Below are 26,010 nucleotides of genomic sequence, written 5' to 3' on the forward strand. Positions count from 1 at the left end.
TGTCCGAAGTTCAGGCTCCAGCTTATCAACTCTGAGCCTAAGTTCCTTAAACTGTAGACACTTCTCTGCATGTGACTGCGGTGGGCCACACTGGTGTCCACTAGTTCCCACATGCTATAACTGCAACACATTACCTGCCCTACCATCTATTTTGTATTTTGTTTAATTAGGGTTTTAAGTGTAGAAATTTGTAGTTATATTAAGTAGTTTAACTAGTTAAGTTAATCTAATCAATCTAATCAAGTACTTATATTTCCCTGGTCCTAGTTTAAACTATTGCCATGGAGAAAAAAAACTGTAAAATTCAGCAACCAATCACCTACTTGCTTATCTTATTAAAGCCTCTGAACCGCAGGTGGAATTTAACCCTGAGAAGTGTGAGGTGATACACTTTGGAAGGAGTAATTTGACAAGGAAGTATTCAATGAATGGCATGACACTAGGAAGTTCTGAGCAACAAAGGAACCTTGGTGTGTCTGTTCATAGATCTCTGAAGGCAGAGGGGCATGTTAGTGGGGTGGTGAAAAAGGCATATGGGACATTTGCCTTTATCAATTGAGGCATAGATTACAAAAGTAGGGAGGTCATGTTGGAGTTGTATAGAACCTTGGTGAGGCGACAGCTGGAGTAATGTGTGCAGTTCTGGTTGCCACATTATAGGAAGGATGTGATTGCACTGGAAGGGGTGCAGAGGAGATTCACCAGGATGTTGCCTGGGATGAGACATTTAAGTTATGAAGAGAGGTTGGATAGACTTGGGTTGTTTTCGTTGGAGCAGAGAAGACTGATGGGTGACTTGATTGAGGTGTACAAGATTATGAGGGGCATGGACAGCGTGGATAGGGAGCAGCTGTTCCCCTTAGTTGAAGGGTCAGTCACGAGGGGACACAGGCTCAAGGTGACGGGCAGGAGGGATGTCAGGAAAAACTTTTTTATACGAAGGGTGGTGACAGTCTGGAATGCGCGGCCTGGGAGGGTGTTGGAGGCGGGTTGCCTCACATCTTTTAAAAAGTACTTGGATGAGCACTTGGCACGTCATAACATTCAAGGCTATGGGCCAAGCGCTGGTAACTGGGATTAGGTAGGTCAGGTGTTTCTCACGTGTCGGTACAGACTCAATGGGCCGAAGGGCCTGTTCTGCACTCTGTGATTCTGTGAACCTCAGCTTTCAGGTCTCATTGTGTCCTGTTCCCTCTCTTGGACCTCCTTGTTCTGTAAAAGATCAGAACAACACCTCTTCCCTCAACACTTAGAACTCCCTCACTCACCAAATTCCCGAGTTCATTACTCTGTTGAAGCTATACTCTGTTATGCTGGCTTCTTTGCTTCTTACTTGGTGCATGAACAAAAAACCTTCTCTTATACTAGTTGAAATTCCAAAGACCTGAATGGCTAGGGAACCAGTTCTAACTAGCCACCTAATTAACCAACTGTTCAGCTGCCACTAGCAGGCAATTGTTTATCACTGACGAAGACTAAAAGAAACTACAAGTTACTGATAAAATAGAATTAAATGCGAAATGCAACATGACTAATTTTAGAAGGAGATCAACCCTTAAAACACTTGGAATTCCCTCAGTCACCAAATTCCTCGCCAAGCTTTTGGCCACCTGACCTAATATCACCTTATGTGGCTTAGCGTTGTATTTTCTTTATAATTATCTCGTGAAGCACCTTGGGATGCTTTATTATGTTAAAGACACATTATAAATATAATTTGTTGTTGTTTCTTCAATACTTTACAAAGCATTAGAGAGCCACTTTTAAAAATATATTAAATGACTGCAACCTAAACATTTCTCCTCTCTCACAAAAACAAAATAAACACTGGATATGTTGCTCAGTTTAACATGGCTTTAATTCAAATAGATCTAAAAGTACTAAAAGGCTGCTTTGAATGTCACCAAAATGATTCTATTTGCAAGCCAATTTGGAGTGAAACACTAGTAAAAGTAAACTGTCTGGACCCTTCTGCGCTACAGATGCATGTGAAGACCAAAACTAAAGTTCAGATGGTGACCTCAACTCAAATTTAACCTTCTTATTGTTAGTCACCAGCTATAGTTTCTGAATGTTAATAGCACGCCTTTTCATCTTTAAAACATATAAAAATGGCCATTTTGATACTTGTGAACTTCTACAAGTTCACCATTTCACCACTGATTTACAAATGGAAGCTGTCAAATTCAGATTATTTTCAGATTACATTTAACTGTGGTTTGGAACAGAGGCTTTTTAAAAAATATATAGACTTCTCCTTCCCTATACGTTTAAGATATTGACCTCTGCAGTAAGATGTATGCATAAAAAAGGAAACTGCCGTTTGCATTGCTCATATAGAAACTAAGAGGAGTAGGCCATTCGGCCCTTCGAGCCTGCTCCGCTATTCATTATGATCATGGCTCAACATCCAACTCAATAGCCTGCTCCTGCTTTCCCCCCATATCCTTAGATCCCTTTTGCCCCAAGAGCTATATCTAACTCCTTCTTGAAAGCATAAAATGTTTTGCCCTCAACTACTTTGTGGTAACGAATTCCATAGGCTCACCACTCTCTGGGTGAAGAAATTTCTCCTCATCTCAGTCCTAAATGGTCTACCCCATATCCTCAGACTGTGACCCCTGGTTCTGGACTCCCCCACCATCGGGAACATCCTTCCTGCATCTACTCTGTCTAGTCCTGTTAGAATTTTATAGGTTTCTATGAGATCCCCTCTCATTCTTCTGAACTCCAGCAAATATAATGCTGATCGACTCAATCTGTCCTCCTGTGTTAAGGCACAAAGTCTTAAGGCTTGTCTTTTTAACATTACTTGTCCCATTCCCACTATTTTTCACTGAGGCCCTGTTTGATTCTTGCCCTTGATTTCTCTATCACTTTTCTTATTCCGCTTTCTGTCTTTTGTTCTTGTCTTTGATTCCCCTTCCTCTGACCCCTTGCATAGGTTCCCACCCCCCTGCCATTTTAGTTTAATCCCTCCCCAACCTGTCTAGCAAATGTTCCCCTTAGGACATCAGTCCCGGTCCTGCCCAGGTGTAACCCGTCCAGTTTGTACTGGTCCCACCTCCCCCAGAACCAGTCCCAATGCCCCAGGAATTTGAAACCCTCCCCTTCACATCATCTCTTCAACCACGTATTCATCCAATATATCCTGCTATTTCTACTCTGACTAGCACGTGGCACTGGTATTAATCCTGAGATCACTACCTTTGAGGTCCTACTTTTCAACTTGCTTCCTAACTCCTTATATTCTGCTTTTAGGACCTCATCCCTTTTTTTACCTATGTCGTTTGTACCAATGTGTACCAGGACCATTGGCTGTTCACCCTCCCCCTTCAGAACGTCCTCTAGCCGCTCTGAGACATCCTTGACCCTAGCACCAGGGAGGCAACATACCATCCTGGAGTCTTGTTTGCAGCCACAGAAACACCTATCTATCCCCCTTACAATTGAAGCCCTTATAACTATTGCATTCCCACACTTTTTACTCCTCCACTGTGCAGCAGAGCCAACCATGGTGCAACAAATTTGGCTGTTGCTGCTTTCTCCTGAGAGGCCATTCCCCCGACAGTATCCAAAGCGGTATATCTGTTTTGCAGGGGAATAGCCACAGGAGATTCCTGCACTGCCTGCCTGGTCCTCTTGCTTTGCCTGGCGGTCACCCATTCCCTTCCTGCCTGTGAACTTTTAGCCTGCAGTGTGACCACCTCTCTATACGTGCTATCCATGATACTCTCCGCCTCACGGATGCTCCACAGTGTCCCCAGCCACTGTTCCAGCTCCAAAACCCGGGCTTCCAGGAGCTGCAGCAGGAGACACCTCCTGCACACATACTGGCCCCAGGCTTCCCACATAGAGCACACCACAGCTTTGAGTGCTCCTGCCATGACTTACCCCTTTAAATTAGATTCCCTTATATAGTTTTATCATAAAGAGACGCTGTAACAAATGCTTAATGCCTCTTTGGTGTTACACTGCCCGCAGTTATTACACCAAAATTTCCAGACCTAGCAGCAGTGGCAACAGACAAGAGTTCTTGCAGCTTGTGTATCTCAAACAGAAGTTATTGAATGACGAAGCAGTCTATTTTGAGTCCAGTGAGACCATGGCCAGAATTTTCCGGCCCCACTGACATTGGGTGTCACGGCAGGGGGGGGGCGCGAGAAGGCCAAAAATCGTCATGAAACTAGTTTGCAATCGCCACTCCACCCGCCGCCGCACATCAGGAACCTAATTTCAATACTTTACCACCTCATTATAAGCCCTGCTTGCCGGAATCATCGCCCCATGCTGGATCATGTGGGAAGGTCGCCATGATTGCAAGCCAACGTGTTTCACAACTGTATTTAAACGACGTGCACTTGGTGAACTGCACTTTGCTCAGGGCTTCGAGGTTTGTTTGCCTACCTTGCTTCGGGCAGCACTTGCAGTCATCAATGTCAGTCTTCACAGGCAGGGCCACATCACTTTTGAGGGGCTCATGGTCAGGTGTCTACTTACCAGACTAGCTGTAAGGTGGAGGTGGCTTTTCAATGGCTGCACATTTGCTTGGGGAAGGGGGAGAAGTGGCCTCAGGCAAGGGAAGAGGCTGCAGGGTGAGAGCTGTACTGGGGAAGAGGGGTATCCCAGGGTGTGTGCGAGGTCACATGTTGATCTGTGCAAGTGGCCTCAAGATGGTGAGAGCTGAGGAGGCAATCTCTAGAGTAGATGAGTCCAGATGGAGTTGGATGTGAGAGAGTGAATGGTGATCTCCCTTGAGCCAACAGTGAGTGAGATGCGAGTGAATGTGTGAGGGCCTTGTGAGTTTAGCATGATAAGGTGGTTGCCTTACCCTGGTGGCATGGATGAGATCATTCATCCGTTTTCTGCACTGGATGGCTGACCTCTTATGTGCAGCATTGACCACCTCTGCCACCTCCCCGCAAGCTAGAGTGGTGAGTATGATGGGCCTCCTGCAGCCAGAGTTGGGGTAGAGGACACCCACGGCATCCGGGAGGTGTCCCAGTGTTTTGTCACTGAATTGGGAGCTGCACTCTTCTTGGCTTTTGGGGCCATGTCTTCACCAGGGCAGTCCTGGGCTGCAGCATTGAGAAGCGTGCACATGGCTGCAGTTTAAGTATGGTGCTCTGCATGAGGAAGCAGCTAGGTGGGAAAGTCGGAGGCTGCCTGCCAGCAAGACAGGCAGGTATCCTGTGGCTGCCTGATTAATGAGACGGGAATGGGACAATACGGTGTGAAAACCCACCATTGTGGCTGGCAGGTAAAACAACTTTTTTCCCGCCCACTATCACACTTTGTGCAAATCTGGGACGATTCCACCCCATGTCTGCATTCATAATGTGTGAAGTTAACAGTAAAATTACATTATTTTACTCTTGCTAAACAGGTGCTTTTAATTGAAATTTTATGAATCTATTTCTCAAGTAATTCATTAAATATTTGAGCCCTTCTACAAGTCATTGCGAAAATCACTTCTTCACAAGATTACTACAATTTCATGTCAGGCTAAAACATTCAGTTTTCCTTTCCAAATGTTTCTGCCAAAATGAATTTAATTTCTAATTAACACTAATACAATGAAAACCTATTAGTTGAACCACCTGGGAATTATTAATTCCATTTAGATGTATTGATTTATGAGGGAGAACAGCAATTTTATGATAATGTAGTAATTTGCCTTGAATTTTGTTTTGAGGTCCATTCTTGTATACACATGCATGGATAGCCAAAAGGCCACCCACTAATGCTTCTTGCAAGAAACAATATTCAATGTAACGGTCAAGACCTTTTTCCACATTTCCTGTGTTTTGAATTACCAGTCTATTGTCAAGAATGTCAAGGAAGATCTGCACAACTAAAATGAGTTGCATTTACCCTCAGTGATTCTCTTAAATTACCTCCAATTTTGTTTTCTTCGAAATATCCTCCACAGATGAACATTAAACATTGCATCCACTGATGCATTGTGTCCCAAACTGTCAATACACAGATCTGCTCCTATTTGCCTTATATGAATCCCTGACCTTGTTCAGAAGCTACTAAGTATAAACAGTTTTGTTCTTCCCAGTCTACTAATAGCTCACCTACTGGATTTATGCAATGTGGGAAGTTCAGTTCAGTGCAAGCAATGGGCTAAAATGCCAGAGACACTGCTTGGAAACATCTTCAGGAGATTACATTGATTGGGATTTGCACCACATTTTTAATGCTGTAAGATCTCGAGATATAACTTAAATTCTTCACAAGCATCACGAATGCAAGGTGTGTAGCCAAACTACGATCACTTGACAAGTTTCAAGGAAAAATTGTACAACCATAGCTATGGCTCCTAACTATTTATCCCTTTCCAACAGGACTTGCTCTCCAGCTCCTCTTCCCCTCTGCCCCACCCTCAAGACATATTAAACAGTGGTGATTATTGTGAAGTAGCGCCAATGTAGGGCAAGCAGCATCAACGTTAATGCAGGGAGTCATCACAGCTACACCTTTTAGCATGTAGTTCCATGCTCTCAATAGGAGTCCTAAGTTTAGAGAACATCTGTTCATAGCACTCTATTTTCTATCTATCCAATCCAACACTTTTCGTTCTTCTCAATTTACTGAAATGTTTTCCATGTTAAATTCCAAAATCTTATCAAGGTATTTCTTCTGAAAACTGCAAATAGTTGATCATTCTCCTTTCAAGTGGCAATGACTTTGAATTTGATCTATTCTGAGTGAAGGATTTATGCTAGGCCCCTATTAATTCACTACAAATAACAACTCTCACATTAGCCTTACTACTTTCCCAACTGTTAACCATTGTTGTAAATTCCTTTAAATCGTGACTAATAAAAAAGCCAAATATGCACCCTCTTAGGATGTGTTCAAGGTCTCCTTGGGGACTGTCTTAACAAGATACTTATTCCAAGAAATTAACTAATGCAATGATTTCCTATTTGTCTTCAATTGAAAGCACATTCTACTTTGGGTCATTTCTACCAGCAAAATGATGACGCTCAAACAGTAGCTTGACCCAAATAGGAAAAGTGACTTTACAAAGGCTTTCAGAAGATAGTCAGCACTTACTGACACATTTCTCAAACACAACAGGTCTTAAGATAAGCTAAAATACAGCAATCCGCAATGAAAAAATTTTGTTTACTCAAAAACTTGATAGCTAAATTCAACAATGCTATTGAAATATAGAGCTGGATTTTTGTTCTGGGGTTGGGACACTGACATTGGGTGAATTTCCAAGACCCGATCCCGTGTTGCGTCATCATCTGATGTCTAGTGTGATCTTTAACTAGCAGGCAAATTTAGGAGGCATCAGAAGCCCCATTGTCTGAGCTGGGAGTTGTCAATGCAGGTAAGAGCAGGAGTGTGCCCTCTCAAGAGATTTTTGAAATTTTCACAGTTAAAAAGGCCACAGCTGCCAGGCCACGGGGGGATAGCCGCTTTACTGGATGGCCAGCAGCTGCTGCTGTGGCCCGATGGTCATGGCGGGTGTGTCCATTCTCTAGCAGAATGGACCATGGTTCCCCGCTCCCTTCCCCTCACGGTGTGCCTCGGGGAAGCCTTCTCCATTCCTTGACGTGTTTTGGCCTTATCCGCAAGTGGACTGGAAAATTTCAGTTACTTTCTGCTGAATGGCCTTAATAAGCCATCTGATGGTAGCTAGGCTACCTGCTGCTTGTGAGTGGGTGGCTGTCACCACACCCTCCACCCACCTGGAACAAAAATGGCTGGAGGTGGGACAATAACATGAGACTGGCAAACCTGCTGGTGTCAGGAAATTGTCCACCTTTGGTCCCGCTTCCTCAGCTGTTTAAAAAATTAACCTACAGTGCTTACTCTAATGCAAATGTTTTTGTACTCTATATGCTTACAATGCCTTGGTTACTCTTTTTAAAATAAAGAATCAATTACCAGGTCCTAAAAATATAAAGTCAGGATTATATTGGTCATAGTTTGAGGAACATTTTTAGGAAAAGACCATTACGCATATCAGTCCTGTTCCTATTTCATTCATCACACCCCTATAACTAGCATCTTTCCATACCCTTCAAAAACACCTCATTGTAGAAGCATATTTAGTTTCCTGTTGAGCTTATTTATATTTCTATTTCAACGGTCTTTTCTGACAACCTACTCTAGAATTTGGGAATAACCTATTAACTGTATTTGGGCAGGTTTGCTGGGGCAGCTTGCTTTTTCCTTCCTGTTTATTTTTTATGTTTGCACCTGTTGGTCTGTCCAGAATTTCCTAAATCCCAATTAATGCGGGTTGAAACACTGATATTGCCAAATTTCCTAAGGAGCTCAATGGCTTCCACTGGATGTAAAAGTGGCATAAAACAAAACGTTTAAGTGCTGTGTCTCATTCTCAGAGCCCCTTACTCCTATTTTTCTTCTACCACCATTATTCTGCGTGTGAATCTACACTAGTGTATTGATGATGTGATTGCAGGAAACCCTCGTTAGTTCATCTTTTGCATGATCTTCAAGTAAATAAGCGGCAGAGGATTTCAGTGGAAGCATCTCAAAAGCAGCGCAAACAAGTGAGGAAATTTAGACATGAATGGTTTCAGCTTAAAGCAGCTGTGCACTATGCAGCTTTTGTGCCCTTCTTAGGCTGAACAGTTCCAAGGAATTCTGGGCAAAATAAAATTCAATTTGATTTCTCTTCTTATTCGTACTGTTCTAATTTTTTACTTGGTGTTTAATCTCATGATTGAATACTTCACTAGTGACCAAACTACATCAGTTTGTTTAATTTTCTTCATAATCTTGAAAACATCAATTAGAGCAGCTCAAAATTTCCTATTTACCAAACAAAACAAGCCCAACTTCTTTAATCTTTCTTCATAACTGTAATTCCAGAAAAATCTTCATTGCTCACTTCCATTCCTCATTAATGACATTAATTATTCCTGTGGTTAGGCAACCACATTCGTAGGTCCATTTTCATTATTGTACTATGCAGTACAGAGTGTAGAAATAAGCTGCTTTTCATCCACATCAGTCTACAAATAATTGAAATATTCATTTGGGATATTCGTTCCCTTTAATGTCCAATTTTTCCAGCTGTCAGGTAGCTCACAGACTTCTTTCTTAGTTTTACAAGTGTTGCGTTTCACCTTTAAATCCTCTCATCTGTGGCTTTTTCTCTATCAATAATGTTAATATAGGTTTCTTGGACATATTCTAACCTGCATGCAATCAAATAATTTAGCTGAAAATATTACAGCTAAATGGGTAAAATAATGGCGGCTGGCAAAATCAACCAAATGTTGAGTGAAAGCAATCATGTAAAATATATGCAATTAAATAATAAAAAGAAACACATAACTTGGGTAGTAATTTAGGTCCAAGGACATAGGTTTCTGCCTTTTGCTAATCTGTGCTGTGTCACTGAATGTCAGGATTTAAAGTGGAACTGATCAGTAAATATGCTGAATAAAATTGTTAAGTACATTTATTAGAATAGATTTTATTTGTGTTGTTTTGTTAACTTATTAGCTTTAAGTATATCTACCAATTAAATTTCAAGGTGGAATTAAAGATAGGGTACTGTGTTAATTTGAAACACTAAATATAAAACAACTTGCATTTATTTAGTGCCTTCAACATAGTAAAATGTTCCAAGGCACTTCACAGGCACTGAGGTGTAGGAGGGTATTTCAGAGCTTAGGGCCTCGACAACTGTGTCACGAATGGCGGGGTGATTAAAATTGGGAATGTACGAGGCCCGAATTAGCAGATCTTGGAGCGTTGTGGGACTGGAGGAAATTAGAGAGATAAGGATGGTGCATAGTGGAGGAATTTGAAAACAAGGATGAAAATTTTAGGCATATAAATAGTAAAAGGAGGAGTGGGGGGAATTAGGGACCAAAAATGGGATTTACACACAGAGGTAGGGGGCATAGCTGAAGTATTAAATAAGTACTTTGTATCTGTCTTTACCAAGGAAGATGCTGTGCAGGCTATGGTGAAAGAGAAAGTAATTCAGACATTTGAAGCATTTAAAGTTAAGGAGGAGGTATTGGCACCAGATGAGGCACCAGGACCAGTTGAGATGCATTTAAGAATATCAAGGGAAGTGAGAGCAGAAATTACAGAGGCACTGGCCATAATTTTGCAGCCTTCCTCAGGGCGCCAGAGGACGGGAGAATTGCAAGTGTTACACTTTTGTTCAAAAAAGGTTGCAGAGATAAGCACAGCAACTATAGGCCAGTCAGTTTAACTTTGGTGGTGAGGAAGCTTCTGGAAACAATAATTCGGGACAAAACTAACAGTCTCTTTGGCAAGTGCAGGTCAATTAAGGAAAGACAGTATGGATTTGTTAGAGGCAAATCATGTTTAATTAACTTGCCAGTAACTTGCCAATGAAGGTAGTGCTATTGATGTGGTGTACGTGGACTTCCAAAAGGTATTCTATACAGTGCCACACAACAGGCTTGAGAGCAAAGTTATGGCTGATAGAATAGAAGCGGCAGTGGTAAAATTGATATAAAATTGTCTGGGTGACAGGAAACAGAGAGTAGTGGTTAATGGATGTTTTCTGGACTGGAGGAAGGTTTGTATTGGAGTTCTGCAGGGGTTTGTGTTGGGGCTTTTGTTTTTCCCGATATATGTTGATGACCTAGACCTTGGTGTACAGGACACAATTTCAAAATCTGCAGATGATATGAAACTTAGAAACATTGTGAACTGTGAGAAGTGTAGAACTTCAAAAGAGCATAGGCAAGCTGGTGGAATGGGCAGACAAGTGGAAGATGAAATTCAATATAGAGAAGTGTGAAATCATTCATTTAGTAGGAAGAACACAGAGACAAAAAGGTTTCAATTATAAAGGATATGCAGAAGCAGAGGGACCTGAGTGCATATGTCATTGAAGGTGGCAGGACAGGTTGAGGAAGCAGTTAATAAGGCATACAGTATCCTGGGCTTTATTAATAGGGGCATCAAGTACAAAAGCAAGGGGGTTATGTTAAACTTGTATGAAACACTGGCTCGGCCTCAAATAGAGTACTGCGTCCAGTTCTGGGCGCCACACTTTAGGAAAGACATGATGGCATTGGAGAGAGTGCAGAAAAGATTTATGAGAATGGTTCCAGGGATGAGGAACTTCAGTTATGTAGGTAGATTGGAGAAGCTGGGACTGTTTTCCTTGGAGAAAAGAAGGTTGTGAGGAGATTTGATGAAGGCATTCAAAGTCATGAGGGGTCTGAACAGAGTAGATAGGGAAAAGCTGTTCCCAATGGTGAAAGAACTGAGAACACAAGGGCATAGCTTTAAGGTAACTGGCAAAAGAAGCAATGGAGACATGAGGAGAATCTTTTAAGTTTTGGTTAAGGTCTGGAATGCGGTGCCTAAGAGTGGGGTGGAGACAACTTCAATAGAGGCATTCAAGAGGGAATTGGATCGTTATCTGAAAATGAAGAACGTGCAGGGCTACGGAGAGAAGGCAGGGGGAAGGCATTAGATGCGTTGTTCATTTGGAGAGCCAGCACGGATATGATGGGCCAAATGGTCTCCTTCTGTCCTGTAACAATTCCGTAATTCTGTGAAATCAAGATGGTGCTTGACTGGGAGTCAATGTAAGTCAACTAGCACAGGGGTGATATGTGAACCACAGTTGGTGCGAGTTAAGACACAGGCAGCAGAGGTTTGGATAGTCTCAAGTTGGTCTCTCAGGGAATCATGGGATATGGCGGGGAAGTGGAGTTGAAGCCCAAGATCAGTCATGATCGTATTGAATGGCAGAGCAGGCTCGAAGGGCCATATGGTCTATTTATGCTCCTATTTCTTGTGTTCAAGTTTGAGGAGGGTTGAATGTGGGAGATCAGCCAGGAATGTGTTGGATGCACAAGAGTGCAAAACTGGAAGAATGCATAATTCTTAATTGGTTGTAGTTACAGTGATAGAAAGAAATAACACTGATGGAGGGCTTTGAGCACAAGGATGATAATTTTAAAATGAGATGTCAGTGAATCAGGAACAAACATACGTCAGCGAGTACAAGAGTGATGAATGAATGCATCTTGGCTGCAGAGATTTGCATGAGGTCAAGTTCATGCAGGGTCGAAGATGAAAGGCTGGTAGAGTATTGGAATAGTCAAATTTGAAGGTAACAAAAGTATAGATGAAGGTTATAGCAGAAGGTGAACTGAAGCAGGAGGAGAGACTGGCAATGCTGTAGAGGTGGAAGTAGGTAATTATTGCAATTGAGAGAATAGATAGTCGGAAGGTCATTTCAAGTTCTGAACAGTGTGATTCAGTCTGAGACAGTGACAAGGGAGAGGTATGGAGTTTATAACTAGGGATGAAGATAATAGCTTTGACCTTCCAGACATTTAATTGGCAAACACTGGAGCTCATGCAGGGCTGGATCTTGGACAAGCACTCTGACAACACAGCCACAATCGAGGGGTCTGGAGGTGGTGGTAAGGTAGCGCTCAATCTTGTTCAGGGTACCTGTGGAATCTTTAGATGCTATGGATGATGTTGCTAAGGGGCAACGTGTCAACTAAAAACAGGAGAAGGCCAAAGATAAATCCTTGAGTGACGTGGAAGTAATGTTACTGGGACAAGAAGAGAGACCACTGTTGGAGATTCAGTGGTGATAACTGGATAGATAATAGTGAAAATAGGGAAGGGTAATCCACTCAGCCGGGCAACAGAATTGAGGAATTGGAAGGAGGATAGTGCGGTCAACTGTCAAAGGCAGTTAGAAGGGTAGTGAAGGCATGAGGAAGGATGTGCACAATCACACTGGATATTATGTGACCTTGATTAGGGCAGTTTCAGTGTTGGCAGGGCGGAAACCCAATTGGATAGAGGGGTCAAGGCATTTTATTTCTTGAGAAAGTGAGGGTGGATGACATCTGAAAGAGAGGAGGGCTGTACCAGAAAGAAGGAATCTTCACAATTTCAGCTAGCATAGGGGCCAGAGAGAGAAGCTGGGTGGTCAGCACTTAGGTGGGCACAGGATGAAGAGAGGAGATTGATCTCATAAACAAGATGAGCTCAGGGAGGGGATAAGGAGGGATCGGTGAAAAACTACAAAGACTGTGAAGTGGATTTGGGAGGTGACAAAACGTTTAAGGAATTGTGAAGGTAGGTTGGAGATAGAGCGATGGTTTATGAGGACAGAGGAGTCAAGTGTGGATTTTTTGAGGAGGGGAATTACAGCTGCTTGGAAGGGGCAATAACTGAGTAACATGGACATTATCAGTAATGACAACCAGGTAGGAAAGCCAGGTGGTCTGCTGCCTTGTGGGACTAGAATTAAAGGGAGTTGGTTTTACATACAAGATGAATTCGGAGGATTAGGGGAATAGTAGAGAAACTAGAGCTGGGGACAGAGGTATGCAATAAATTAAAGAAGTGCAATTCCTTGTTGAGGGAGTTATCAAAAATATTTTTGTTTTGCATTCCTGTGAAGTGTTTCCAGCAGTTGGACATGGATACACATATTTACACAGATGTGAACAATCTAGTTATTCTACCAGTAGAATATTTTATATATATTGTAACTAACAAAAAAAAATTACTTGTAAATGCACTTATGTCTTTTCATGTTTTGAGTTTACTAACTCAATTTTGATGGGTAATGCACCATCAGTTTTTAAAAAAAATCTCCTAGGACCCAAGGATTTAAATGGCATATTTCAGTATTCTGATTAATTCTAGCGTAACAAACATCTGAAATGATACTCTGAAAAAATACCCTTCTCATAGTATTATTCACAAAGTCCTCCAGCAAAGTTCTGTCTAACGAGGGAATTGGCCATAGAATGCTGCAATTCCTCCAAGCAATATATGTGGGGAAAATTTGCATGCATTAGCCACTAAAATCAGAATAAATTAAATGCCAATCTTGATAAAATAGATGTAATGGAGCTGCTCTGAATGTTCAGCCAGCTCTGTGGAACCTTTAATAGCCAATATATTTACTGAAGAGTCTTTCTATCTTAATACATTCCATAATTAGAATTAGTTTCAAAGACCATGAAACTGCTAGATTCCTCTACTAAAATAAAGGAAGCACTCTTGTGCAACATCTACCCTGTTTCTGTATGCATTTATTCTACATCCTAATTCTGGACACGTAGAGCTAATAGTCTGAACAAGGTTAGTGTTTGCACATAAGTGCTAAAATAACTTGCTCTGTTAAATAATGCAGATATTCAGTAAAAGTTGGCTCAACAAAAGTAAAGTTTCGACACGTTTGCAATTACGTTTGCAAAGGTTATGCAAAGATTTAAAAAATGCATAAAATTATAGTTTTTCCAGAAAGAGCGCTCAACAAAATTTTCTACAAAATCCCTTTTAAATTACCTTAAATCATATGGATTATGACTGTAATAGCTTTCCTGTTTCAATGGTGTATTACAAAAAAATGTCCCAATTGGGGGAAAACAAAGATTTTCTGCTGGGAAAACAAAGAATTTCTGCTCCAAAAATATTTCTAACCTAGACTGGTCATAGCTGACTGCAATCAACTATGGTGCTTCACTCAGTGTTTTTAGCAAGCTTGGTCTAATCATAGTAGCTAGAGCTTCTTAAATTCCTACAATTGTACAAGACAAACTAACATTTTATTGCCAAGTTTATGGACTAAATCATGAAGCTTTCTTAGCACTCCACAAACAATAAGAAAACTCTATACAAACTTATAAATCAATTTTCCCAAAATGGCTGTGTTTTGATACCAATTTCAAAGTCTGAAATATTGTTGCTGTAATGCACCAGTTGTACTGGATGAAGGATAAATGCTGGCCAGATTACTGAAGTATAAATAGAATACTGGACCATGAATAGTATAAGACATATGATACATATGAGAAGCATACCCAATTGCCTAAATATACAAGTTCTTATAGCCCAATTCAGAATTAGTTTGCGACCTGGACTGAGGTTTGATTGCTGTAACTTAAAAGGAACAGTGTTCGGCCATCACCAATGGGGATCTGCAGTCCTGAAGTTCCAAACAAAAGAGCTGTTCTACCTGTGTAAACCTTGCAGGAATTTCTGACATTAAATAACCAGTTTATTGGCAAACTTGTTTTTTTTTCATTCCTGTGTGCATTGTTTTGTTCGCTGGATTATAGATAAATAGAATTTCCAGGTTTATATATTCACCCAAACAAATAAAAATAGCAATCGAAAACACTCAAGAAATTATGTGAACGACTTGCCTGGCCTGTTTTGTGGTATTTGCTGGCTTTTAAAATGGTAGATTTGGAAAAAATGTGGGAGCTAATTCTGCATTTTCTGCTGGTGAATTATTCTATGCTGGTATTTTTGCTGCTACCAACTTGTTCACTTGAGCTATCGATCAACGCGACTAATCGATTACTAAATGGTTATTTGAGCCAACCATAATATCTTTCTGATACAAATTATGAAATCCATTATTTCTGTATCTGTGCGTGTTAAGTTAGCAGACTATGGTGACTTACATTTAAGGTACAGGATATTCCACCACTTGTTACATTTGTTTCTGCCCAGTAATAAGACTGGGACCCTCTTGGAGTGTTGGGATAGATCACCAGATCAGTTCAAGGGTCAGTGACCAGCACTTCTTGGGGAGTCAGTTTTTAATCAGTCAGTTTTAATCAGAAAAGAAGTGCCTCAGAGAAAGAGGGGCAAGGGAGGGGGACAGGGAGAGGTCCCAAAAGGAAATCCCAGGTAAAGGACAAAGACGGGACAGAAACAGGTTCCAGTTAAGAGAAAAGAAAGGCGCAGAGAAACAGGTTCCAAGTTAAAGAAAGGGCTATGGGGAGCAGACTTTAAGTGAAGTGGGCTCTGGAGAAGCCCTGATAATAAAGATCAGAGAAGGCAGCCCAAGGTTATATATTAATGATCTAGATTGTGGTGTGCAGGGCATGATTTCAAAATTTGCACATGATACTAAGATTGGAAATGTTGTCAACTGTGATGAGGATAGTCTTGAACTTCAAAAAGACATAGACATGCTGGTGGTTTGGGCAGACAAGTGGCAGATGAAGTTCAATGCAGAGAAGTGCAAGGTGATCCATTTTGGCAGGAAGAATATGGTGAGACAGTATAAACTAAAGGGAGAGGCCCTAAAGGAGGTGCAGGAGCAGAGGCACTTCAGTGTATATGTACATAGGTCATTGAAGATGGCAGAGCATGTTAATAAAGCACACAATATCTTAGGCTTTATTAAAAGGGCATTGAGTACTAGAGTGAGGAAGTTATGTTGAACTTTTATAAGACACTGGTTAGACCTCATCTGGAGTACTGGATCCAGTTCTGAGCGCCATACTTGAGGAAGGATGTGAAGGCATTGGAGAGAGTACAGAGGGGATTCACAAGAATAATTCCAGGAATAAAGAACTGTAGCTGTGAGGATAGATTGGAGAGATTGGGACTCTTTTCCTTGGAGGAAATAAGGCTGAGAGGAGACTTGATAGAGGAAGTCCCGCCTTCACATTGAGGATACCCTCCATCGTGTTTGTGTGGCACTACCACCGAGCTAAATGGGATAGATTTCAAACAAATTTAGCAACTCAAGGCTGGGCATCCATGAGGCGCTGTGAGCCATCAGTAGCAGCAGAATTGTACTCGAACACAATCTGTAACATCATGGTCCGGCATATCCCCCACTCTACCATTACCATCAAGCCAGGGGATCAACCTTGGTTCAATGAAGAGTGCAGCAGGGCATGCAAGGAGCAGCACCAGGGATACCTAAAAATGAGGTATCAACCTGGTGAAGCTATAATACAGGACTACTTGCATGCTAACCAGCATAAGCAGCAAGTGATGGACAGGGCTAAACGATCCCACAACTTATGGATCAAGTCTAAGCTCTGCAGTTCTGCCACATCCAGTTGTGAATGGTGATGGACATTTAAACAACTCACTGGAGGAGGAGGCTCCACAAATATCCCCATCCTCAATGATGGAGGAGCCCAGCACATCAGTGCAAAATATAAGGCTGAAGCATTTGCAACAATCTTCAGCCAGAAGTGCCGAGTGGCTGATCCATCTCGGTCTCCTTTGGAGATCCCCAGCATCACAGGTGCCAGTCTTCAAGCCAATTCGATTCACCGCATGTGATATCAAGAAACGGCTGAAGGCACTGGATACTGCAAAGGCTATGGGCCCTGACAATATTCTGGCATCAGTACTGAAGACGTGCTCCAGAACTTGCCACACTCCTAGCCAAGCTGTTCCAGTACAGCTACAAAACTGGCATCTACCTGGCTATGTGGAAAATTGCCCAGGTATGTCCTGTACACAAAAAGCAGGACAAATCCAACCCAGCCAATTACCGCACCATCAGTCTATTCTCGATCATCAGTAAAGTAATGGAAGGGGTCATCAACATTTATCAAGTGTCACTTGCTCAGCATTAACCCGCTCACTGATGCCTAGTCTGGGTTCTGCCAGGGCCACTCAGCTCCTGACTTCATTACAGCCTTGGTTCAAACATGGACAAAAGGGCTGAACTCCCGAGGTGAGGTAAGAGTGACTGCCCTTGACATCAAGGCAGCATTTGACTGAGTGTGGCATCAAGGAGCCCTAGCAAAACTGGAGTCAATGGGAATCAGGGGGAAAACTCTTCGCTAGTTGGAGTTATACCAAAGGAAGGTGGTTGTGGTTGTTGGAGGTCAATCATCTCAGCTCCAGGACCTCACTGCAGGAGCTCCTCAGAGTAAAGTCCTCGGCCCAACTATCTTCAGCTGCTTCATCAATGGCCTTCCTTCCATCACAAGGTCAGAAGTGAGGATGTTCGCTGATGATTGCGCAATGTTCAACACCATTCGCGACTCCTCAGATACTGAAGCAGTCCATGTCCAAATGCAGCAAACCTGGACAACTCCCAGGCTTGGGCTGACAAGTGGCAAGTAACATTCGTGCTGCACAAATCTTAGGCGATGACCATCTCCAACAAGAGAGAATCCAACCATTGCCCCTTGGTGTTCAATGGCATTACCATCACTGAAACCCTCACTATCAATATCCTGAGGGTTACCATTGACCAGAAACTGAACTGGGCTAGTCATATAAATACTGTGGCTACAAGAGCAAGTCAGAGGCTAGGAATCATGCGATGAGCAACACCCCAAGCCTGTCCACCATCTATAAGGCACAAGTTAGGAGTGTGATGGAATGCTCCCCAAATGCCTGGATGAGTGCAGCTCCCATAACACTCAAGAAGCTTGACACTAGCAAGGGCGAAGCAGCCCGCTTGGTTGGTACCACATCCACAAACATTCACTACCTCCACCACCGACGCACTGTAGCAGCAGTGTGTACCATCTACAAGATGCACTGCAGATATTCACCAAAGCTCCTTCGGCAGCACCTTCCAAACCCACGACCACTGCCATTTAGAAGGACAAGGGCAGCAGGTAAATGAGAACACCACCACCTGTAAGTTCCCCTCCCAGTCACTCACCATCCTGACTTGGAAATATATCACGGTTCCTTCACTGTTGCTGGGCAAAAGTCCTAGAGCTCTCTTCCTAACATAGAAACATAGAAGCTAGGAGCAGGAGTAGGTCATTCGGCCCTTCGAGCCTGCTCCGCCATTCATTATGATCATGGCTGATCATCCAACTCAATAGCCTGCTCCCGCTTTCTCCCCATACCCTTTGATCCCTTTCCTAACAACACTGAGTATACCTGCACCACATGGACTGCAGCAGTTCAAGAAGGCAGCTCACCACCACCTTCTCAAGGGCAACTAGGGATGGACAATAAATGCTGGCCCAGCCAGTGAAGCCCACATCCCGTGAAGAAATAAAATAAAAAATTCAAGATCGTGAGTGTTATGGACAGGGTAAATAGTGAGAAACTGTTCCCACTCAAGACAGCATACAGAACTAGAGGGCACAGATTCAAAATAATTGGCAAAAGGAGTGAATGTGGTATGAGGAAAAATCTTTTCACCCAGAGGGTGTTTGGAGTCTGTAACGAACTTCCTGAAAGGGTGGTGGAGGCAGGTTCGATGAGGTATTCAAAAGGGAATTGGTTTGCTACCTGAAAAGAAATAATGTGCAAGGTTACAGGGATAAGGCAGAGGAGTGGGACTAGATGGAACGCTCTTTCAGAGAGCCAGCTTAGATTTGATAGGCCGAGTGGCCTCCTTCTGCACAGTAAAGATTCTGTGATTCTGGTCGGTGACTCCATGCTATGGGCCACTGGGGCAAAGGTACCCCTTTGGAGCAGTGGTGTTCTGCTTGGCACGGCTGAAGATCTGAAATGGTGCTTGTAAGTTGATGCTCAAGTGTACTCGGAAATCCAGGGGAACAGGATCTCGGAAGGCGAGGCTGAAGCCCTGCAACGTGGGACATTGTTGAAGCAGTCCGAGTCAGAGCAACCTTTGGAGAGAATTCCAAGATGAGATCTTGGAAGATGAAGATTGGAAATCCTCATTAAAGAGATGGAGTTCCAGGGCGATTGGTTGACTCAGTGCAACTAATAGCTGGGTGGGTTGTTGAGAAATCCAAGGAAACTGTTATTGTCACATTTGGCATTTATTGTGTAGTGTGCTGTGTTCGAACTCAGTGGGCCTCTTAATTCACATGTACCTCATATTCTAACATTCAGGGTGAGTATAAGATAGATATTACAAATTGTTTTATCTTTCTTAACTTGTATAGTAACATTTGTTTGTTCAAAACCCGTGGAATCTTGAGGCTTTCTTCACTTAGTAAGTGCCTTGAATCTCAAACTTTGTCGACTTTAAACAAAATATTATTGGTCCCTAACTGGATCTCACCAACAACCTGGGCTCTGGCCAAGGATTGCAACAATACTCTTTGGAGTGTAACACATTTGAGCTGTGATCCATAGAAAGGTGTGTTACAATGGTCAGGCTCTAAATGCAACACAATCATATAGATATATTTGATAATTCTATTCCAGTTCAAGTACTCCAATAATGCCAATATGGCTGCACTAAGTGAAATGAAGTGAAATGTTATGTATCAACTTTAGATTTCTACATTGCTTACATTAACTAAGGAGAAAGATTTTGTTTTAAAGCTGTAGTATACCACATAGCATACCACAGCATCCCAGAGGCATCAATGTACAAACATTGCAAGAAAAGCAGTCTCATTCCTAAAATTAGTATTCAGGTGCAGCAATGTATTAGTAGAGGTCAGCTCAAACGCACAAACTACACATCATTTCACTTGGGAACAATGCCAAACAGGTGCAAGGCATTACTGTACAAACAGGTGCAAGGCATTACTGTACAGACAGTCCCTCACATATCAAGGCATATTATTAAACTAATAGAAAGCTTAAATTGCTTTACTTTAATTTTACCTGAAATATTCATTAGTAACAAGAGGATGCAAATTTAAGTTAATTTAAGTAATGGCAATACTAGAGTCTGGATATTCTGTGGCAAGTGGTTCACCTTCTGACAACTGTGTGCCCTACAATAACTCTCTACCATCTAGAGGTGTGTGAAGGAATGCTCTCCACTTGTCTGGATGGATGCACTCAAGAAGTTCGACACCAGCATTGTCAAAGCAGTCCACTTGACCACAGTGCATCCACCTTCTTGAACATCCACTCCCTCCGCAACCAGCACAAAGTGACAACAGTGTGTACCATCTATAGGATGCCAAGGTTTCCTTCCACAACAGCTTCCAAATCCATGACCTCTATGACATAGATGGGCATGGGCAGCAGGTGCATGGAAACACCAACACTTGCAAATTCTCTCCACGTTACACATCATCCTGACTTGGAGATTCCTTCATTGTTACTGGGTCAAAATCCTGAAACTGTCTTCCAAAAAGCCCAGGAAGCAATGGTGAGAAAGGCCGCAAGGTTGATTCCTATTGTTAGAAGACTCAAGTGGGAGGAAAGTTGAGACAGTTGCCAAACAAAAATGGAAACAAGTTACCCTCAAAAACCCAGAAAAGCAGATAAAAATACAGCCTTGCAACACCGTTCGGATAAATTAAGGCGCCTTTGTTGCATACCAGTTGTTGGCTGGACTGAAGTGACTTCAGTAAATCCATATTAACCTCTACTTTACAGCATATGAGTCCAATAGCTGCGAAATAGTGTCTCAAATCAACACCTTGAAGAACTGTCGGCGTGACATCAGTCGTCTCAGTTTCTCTGCTCCTCTCACCCACTCTAACCTGTCTCTCTCTGAACTTGCTGCACACCGTTCTCTCAGGTCCAACCCTGACATTGTCATTAAACCTGCTGACAAGGGTGGTGCTGTTGTTGTCTGGCGCACTGGCCTCTACCTCGCAGAGGCTGAGCGTCAACTCGCAAACACTTCCTTCTACCTCTCCATGGACCATGACCCCACCACTGAACATCAAGCCATTGTTTCCAGGACTGTTACTGACCTCATCTTCTCTGGAGATCTTCCAACCTCATAGTCTCCCAACCTCGGATGGTCCTCTTCTACCTCCTACCCAAAATCCACAAACAGGACTGTCCCGGCAGACCGATCGTGTCAGCCTGTTCCTGCCCCACGGAACTCATTTCTTGCTGTCTTGACTCCATTCTCTCTCCCCTTGTCCAGTCCCTTCCCACCCACATCCGTGATTCCTCTGACACCCTACATCATATCAACAATTTCCAGTTCCCTGGCCCCAACTGCCTCCTCTTCACCATGGACGTCCAATCCCTCTAAACCTCCATCCCCCACTGGGATGGTATGATGGCTCTCCGCTTCTTCCTCAAACAGAGGCCCGAGCAATCCCCATCCACCACTACTCTCCTCCGTCTGGCTGAACTTGTTCTCTCACTGAACAATTTCTCCTTAAACTCCTCTCACTTCCTTCAAATAAAAGGTGTGGCTATAGGTACCCGCATGGGCCCCAGTTATGCTTGTCTCTTTATGGGGTATGTGAAACATTCCTTGTTCCAGTCCTACTCCGGCCCCCTCCCACAACTTTTCTCTGGTACATCGATGATTGCTTCTGCTTCATGCTCTCGTCTGGACCTGGAAAAATTTATTAATTTTGCTTCTAATTTCTACCCCTCCATCATTTTCACATGGTCCATCTCTGACACTTCCCTTCCCTTCCTTGACCTCTCTGTCTCTATTTCTGGTGATAGACTGTCCACCAATATTCATTACAAGCCTATCAACTCCCACAGCTACCTCAACTACAGCTCCTCACACCCCACTTCCTGTAAGGACTCCATCCCATTCTCTCAGTTCCTTCGCCTTCGTCGCATCTGTTCTGATGATGCCACTTTCAAAAACAGTTCCTCTGGCATGTCTTCCTTCTTCCTTAACCAAGGTTTTCCACCCACGGTGGTTGACAGGGCCCTCAACCGTGTCCGGTCAATCTCCCGCGCATCCGCCCTCACACCTTCTCCTCCCTCTCAGAAACATGATAGGGTCCCCCTTGTCCTCACTTATCTCCCCACTAGCCTCCGCATTCAAAGGATCATCCTCTGCCATTTCCGCCAACTCCAGCATGATGCCACCACCAAACACATCTTCCCTTCACCCCCCCGGCGGCATTCCGCAGGGATCGTTCCCTCCGGGACACCCTGGTGCACTCCTCCATCACCCCCGACACCTCAACCCCCTCCCATGCAACCGCAGAAGGTGCAACACCTTCCCCTTTACCTCCCCTCTCCTCACCGTCCAAGGGCCCAAACACTCCTTTCAAGTGAAGCAGCATTTCACTTGCACTTCCCTCAATTTAGTCTACTGCATTCGCTGCTCCCAATGCGGTTTCCTCTACATTGGAGAGACCAAACGCAGACTGGGTGACCGCTCTGTGGATCACCTTCGGTCTGTCCGCAAGCATGACCCAGACCTCCCTGTCGCTTGCCATTTCAACACACCACCCTGCTCTCATGCCCACATGTCTGTCCTTGGCCTGCTGCAATGTTCCAGTGAAGCTCACGCAAACTGGAGGAACAGCACCTCATCTTCCGACTAGGCACTTTACAGCCTTCCGGACTGAATATTGAGTTCAACAATTTTAGATCATGAACTCTCTCCTCCATCCCCACCCCCTTTCTGATCCCCTTTTTTCCAATAATTTATATAGATTTTTCTTTTCCCACCTATTTCCATTATTTTTAAATGTATTTCCATCCATTGTTTTATCTCTACCTTTTAGCCTATTTCGATCCCTTCCCCCCACCCCACCCCCACTAGGGCTATCTGTACCTTGCTCGTCCTGCTTTCTACCCTTAATGTCACCTATTAGCACATTCCTTAGATAATATCACCACCTTCAACACCTCTTTGTCCTTTTGTCTATGACATCTTTTGGCTATCTCCACCTATCACTGGCCCTCTATCCAGCTCTACTTGTCCCACCCCCCACCCCTTAAACCAGCTTATATTTCACCTCTTTTCTATTTTTCCTTAGTTCTGTTGAAGAGTCATATGGACTCGAAAAATTAACTGTGTTCCTCTCCGCAGATGCTGTCAGACCTGCTGAGTTTTTCCAGGTATTTTTATTTTTGTTTTGGATTTTCAGCATCCGCAGTTTTTTGCTTTTACCTTGAAGAGCTGTCATTGTTTGACCTGATTTTATTCATTGTTTGGGTCATTCCTTTATTGATCATGCCACAAGAGTTGAACTTGTGATGCATCAGCATTTTTATTGTACCCACCCTATACAGGAGTGTTTTGGACAGGTTGTTTCAGCAGGCAACAAGACACAGATGACATCTGCATTCCAAAGCTGGGAGTGAGTCGGGGAGCCTGATTAAATTTTTAAATCTAATCAAGTTTGGTTTTATTTATGTGGCCCAAGATAACTTTGATTCTAATGTGTAATTGTTCTGTGCTTAGAATAACTAACCTTAGATACCCACCTGTTGCTTTAATACCAAATTCTTCACTCCTTCCATCACAAATTGCGATCCAGTATTCATTACACGTGAAAGCAGGCTGAAAAAAATAAACAACTTTATAATGTACTCATTCTCCATCAATTTGTCAATCAAAACTTTGTTAGGCTACCAATTATATCAGTTATTTGCAGAACAAAGGCATACATTGAGATTTTCACATTTGCAAATGTTACTGATATAACTTTTTGTTAGCTTAGGAAAATTCTGAAATGTCCTAGTTTTATTTTCTTACTTGTGATCAGCAAAAAACAAAAGATCTGTTGTAATCCAGGAGCTGCTTTCAATTATACATCAAGAGGTTGCTCTATAGAACTCTCAGCAGTACAAACATTCCAACCACTGATATTCGTCTGGTTACTTCATATTTTGAAAGGCAGCCATAGCGTAATGAGTTAAGCCTTTTGGTGTGTTGTTATGAAAGTAATATAACTTTACCTTATTGCACGTAAAAACTACTTAATATATATTGATCCCAAGGTTGTGATAGCCGCTATAAAAAAGCAAGTTTTTTTTCTAATAGAAGTTTTATCAGTGGACAAAAAACTTGTTAATTCATGAGTTTCCTTGCTGTTACAAAATCAGGCGCATAGGCTAACTCACCATATTCCATGGCACATAAAAATAACATTGGTTTGGAGACCTGTTAGTGACCCACACAACCTCATCAGACAAACAAAGGAAAATTTAATTGATCCCACACTTTCAGTGGCTTTTTTGTTGGATTCTTTATTCATCTGAAACCATGCAGCACGTGGATGTCATACAGTTGCTTCTCAAAGACTGGTATAATTTGTGAATTGCCGGCATTTAAAAAAAATGTACTGCTCGATATTTTCATGTGGTGCACCAATTTTTGTCACTGTTTGGGCTCAATTTCTTCTGAATTTCACAACTTTTACTTCCATCTCCGTTTCTTATGACAATTTGCATGCAGCTGCTATCACACTTGTAGCAATCAAAATGGGCAAGTGGTCGATTCCTTTACGGATCACAATGGCACTCCTAGATTTTGAGGCTGAAGAATAGTCTTGAAGGGACAAAAAATGCTGGTGTATTTATAAATTGAGTGTTCTATATGCACCCACTATTACCTTACAATTGCATTCAGTGCCTCAGAAGGGTGTATTTTAACATCAGGCAGAAAACAGATCGTAGTAATCAGCCAACCATTTATCATTTCTGTTGACTTGAAATGAAATTGGGGTGAGATGTAAAATAGGTGACCAATCTGCTGCTGCCTGGTGGCAAAAGTGAGAATTCACCCCAGAAAGTTCTTCCTATGAACATATTAATTTGAATGGGAATAGTGACATGGTGGTAATGATACTGGACTAGTAATCCAAAGGCCCAGGCTAATTTAAATTCAACAACTCAATCTGGAATTAAAAGCTACTCTCAGTAGTTGTGCCCATGAAAGCTACTGGACTGTTGGAAAGACCCAGTGGTTCACTTTAGGGAAGGGAATCTGCTGTCTTTACCTGGCCTGGCCTACTTGTGGCTCCAGACCCATACAATGGGCAGAATTTTCTGCCTGCCGGGCAGGCAGGCCAGACCCAATCTCCAGCGGGCGGGGAGACGGTCCCCGCCCGAGAAGCGGGCCCCGCTGCCATTTTACGAGGGCGGGCCAATTAAGGCCCGCCCAGTGTGATGTCCGCCAGGAAGCGCTATGCGCTCCCTGTGCAGGCGGGGAGAGGGGGGATTCCCCAAAAGCGAGAGTGCGCTCTTTCACGCATGCGCACAAAAGAGCGCACATCTCCCTGAGGCTAAGTGCTGCCAGTTTTAAAAACGTTAAAAATAGAAAAAAAAATCCTTAACATGCCCCCCTCATGTAACAATGTCACATGAGATGGGACATGTTCATAAATTACACTAAAACTTTATTAAATTTTTAAAATCCCTACATGAAACCTCATCCCGCCGGTGGATGAGGTTTCATGTTTTTTCTATTCCCCGCCGGGGCTCCAGGCCTGCCCGCCAACCTTAAGATTGGATGGGCAGGTCCTTTAATTGTTTCAACGATCCTGTCAATGGCCTCAGTTGGCCATTGACAGGTTGGCGGGCCCACAGCTGATTTGGCTGTGCCCCCGCCTTCCAGAAAATTTAAATGGGGTGGGATGACGTTGGGGGTTCCTCCCAACGTCATCCCGCGTCACTTTACACGTCGGTGAG

At 42.9% G+C, this 26,010-nt stretch overlaps 1 protein-coding gene across 2 annotated transcripts in view; it reads right to left on the bottom strand.

Annotated features, from left to right (window-relative positions):
• scfd1 (sec1 family domain containing 1) overlaps positions 1 to 26,010 on the bottom strand; it is a 222,859-nt gene that overhangs the window by 61,765 nt on the left and 135,084 nt on the right. For both annotated transcript variants that reach the window (XM_078562864.1, XM_078562863.1), the window contains exon 19: positions 23,803 to 23,878. In XM_078562864.1, coding sequence (XP_078418990.1) covers positions 23,803 to 23,878 — 76 coding nt within the window. The remainder of the gene's footprint in view (positions 1 to 23,802; positions 23,879 to 26,010) is intronic.

This window comes from Cetorhinus maximus, chromosome 18 (assembly GCF_964194155.1).
Source record: "Cetorhinus maximus chromosome 18, sCetMax3.hap1.1, whole genome shotgun sequence".
NCBI classification, from domain to species: domain Eukaryota; kingdom Metazoa; phylum Chordata; class Chondrichthyes; order Lamniformes; family Cetorhinidae; genus Cetorhinus; species Cetorhinus maximus.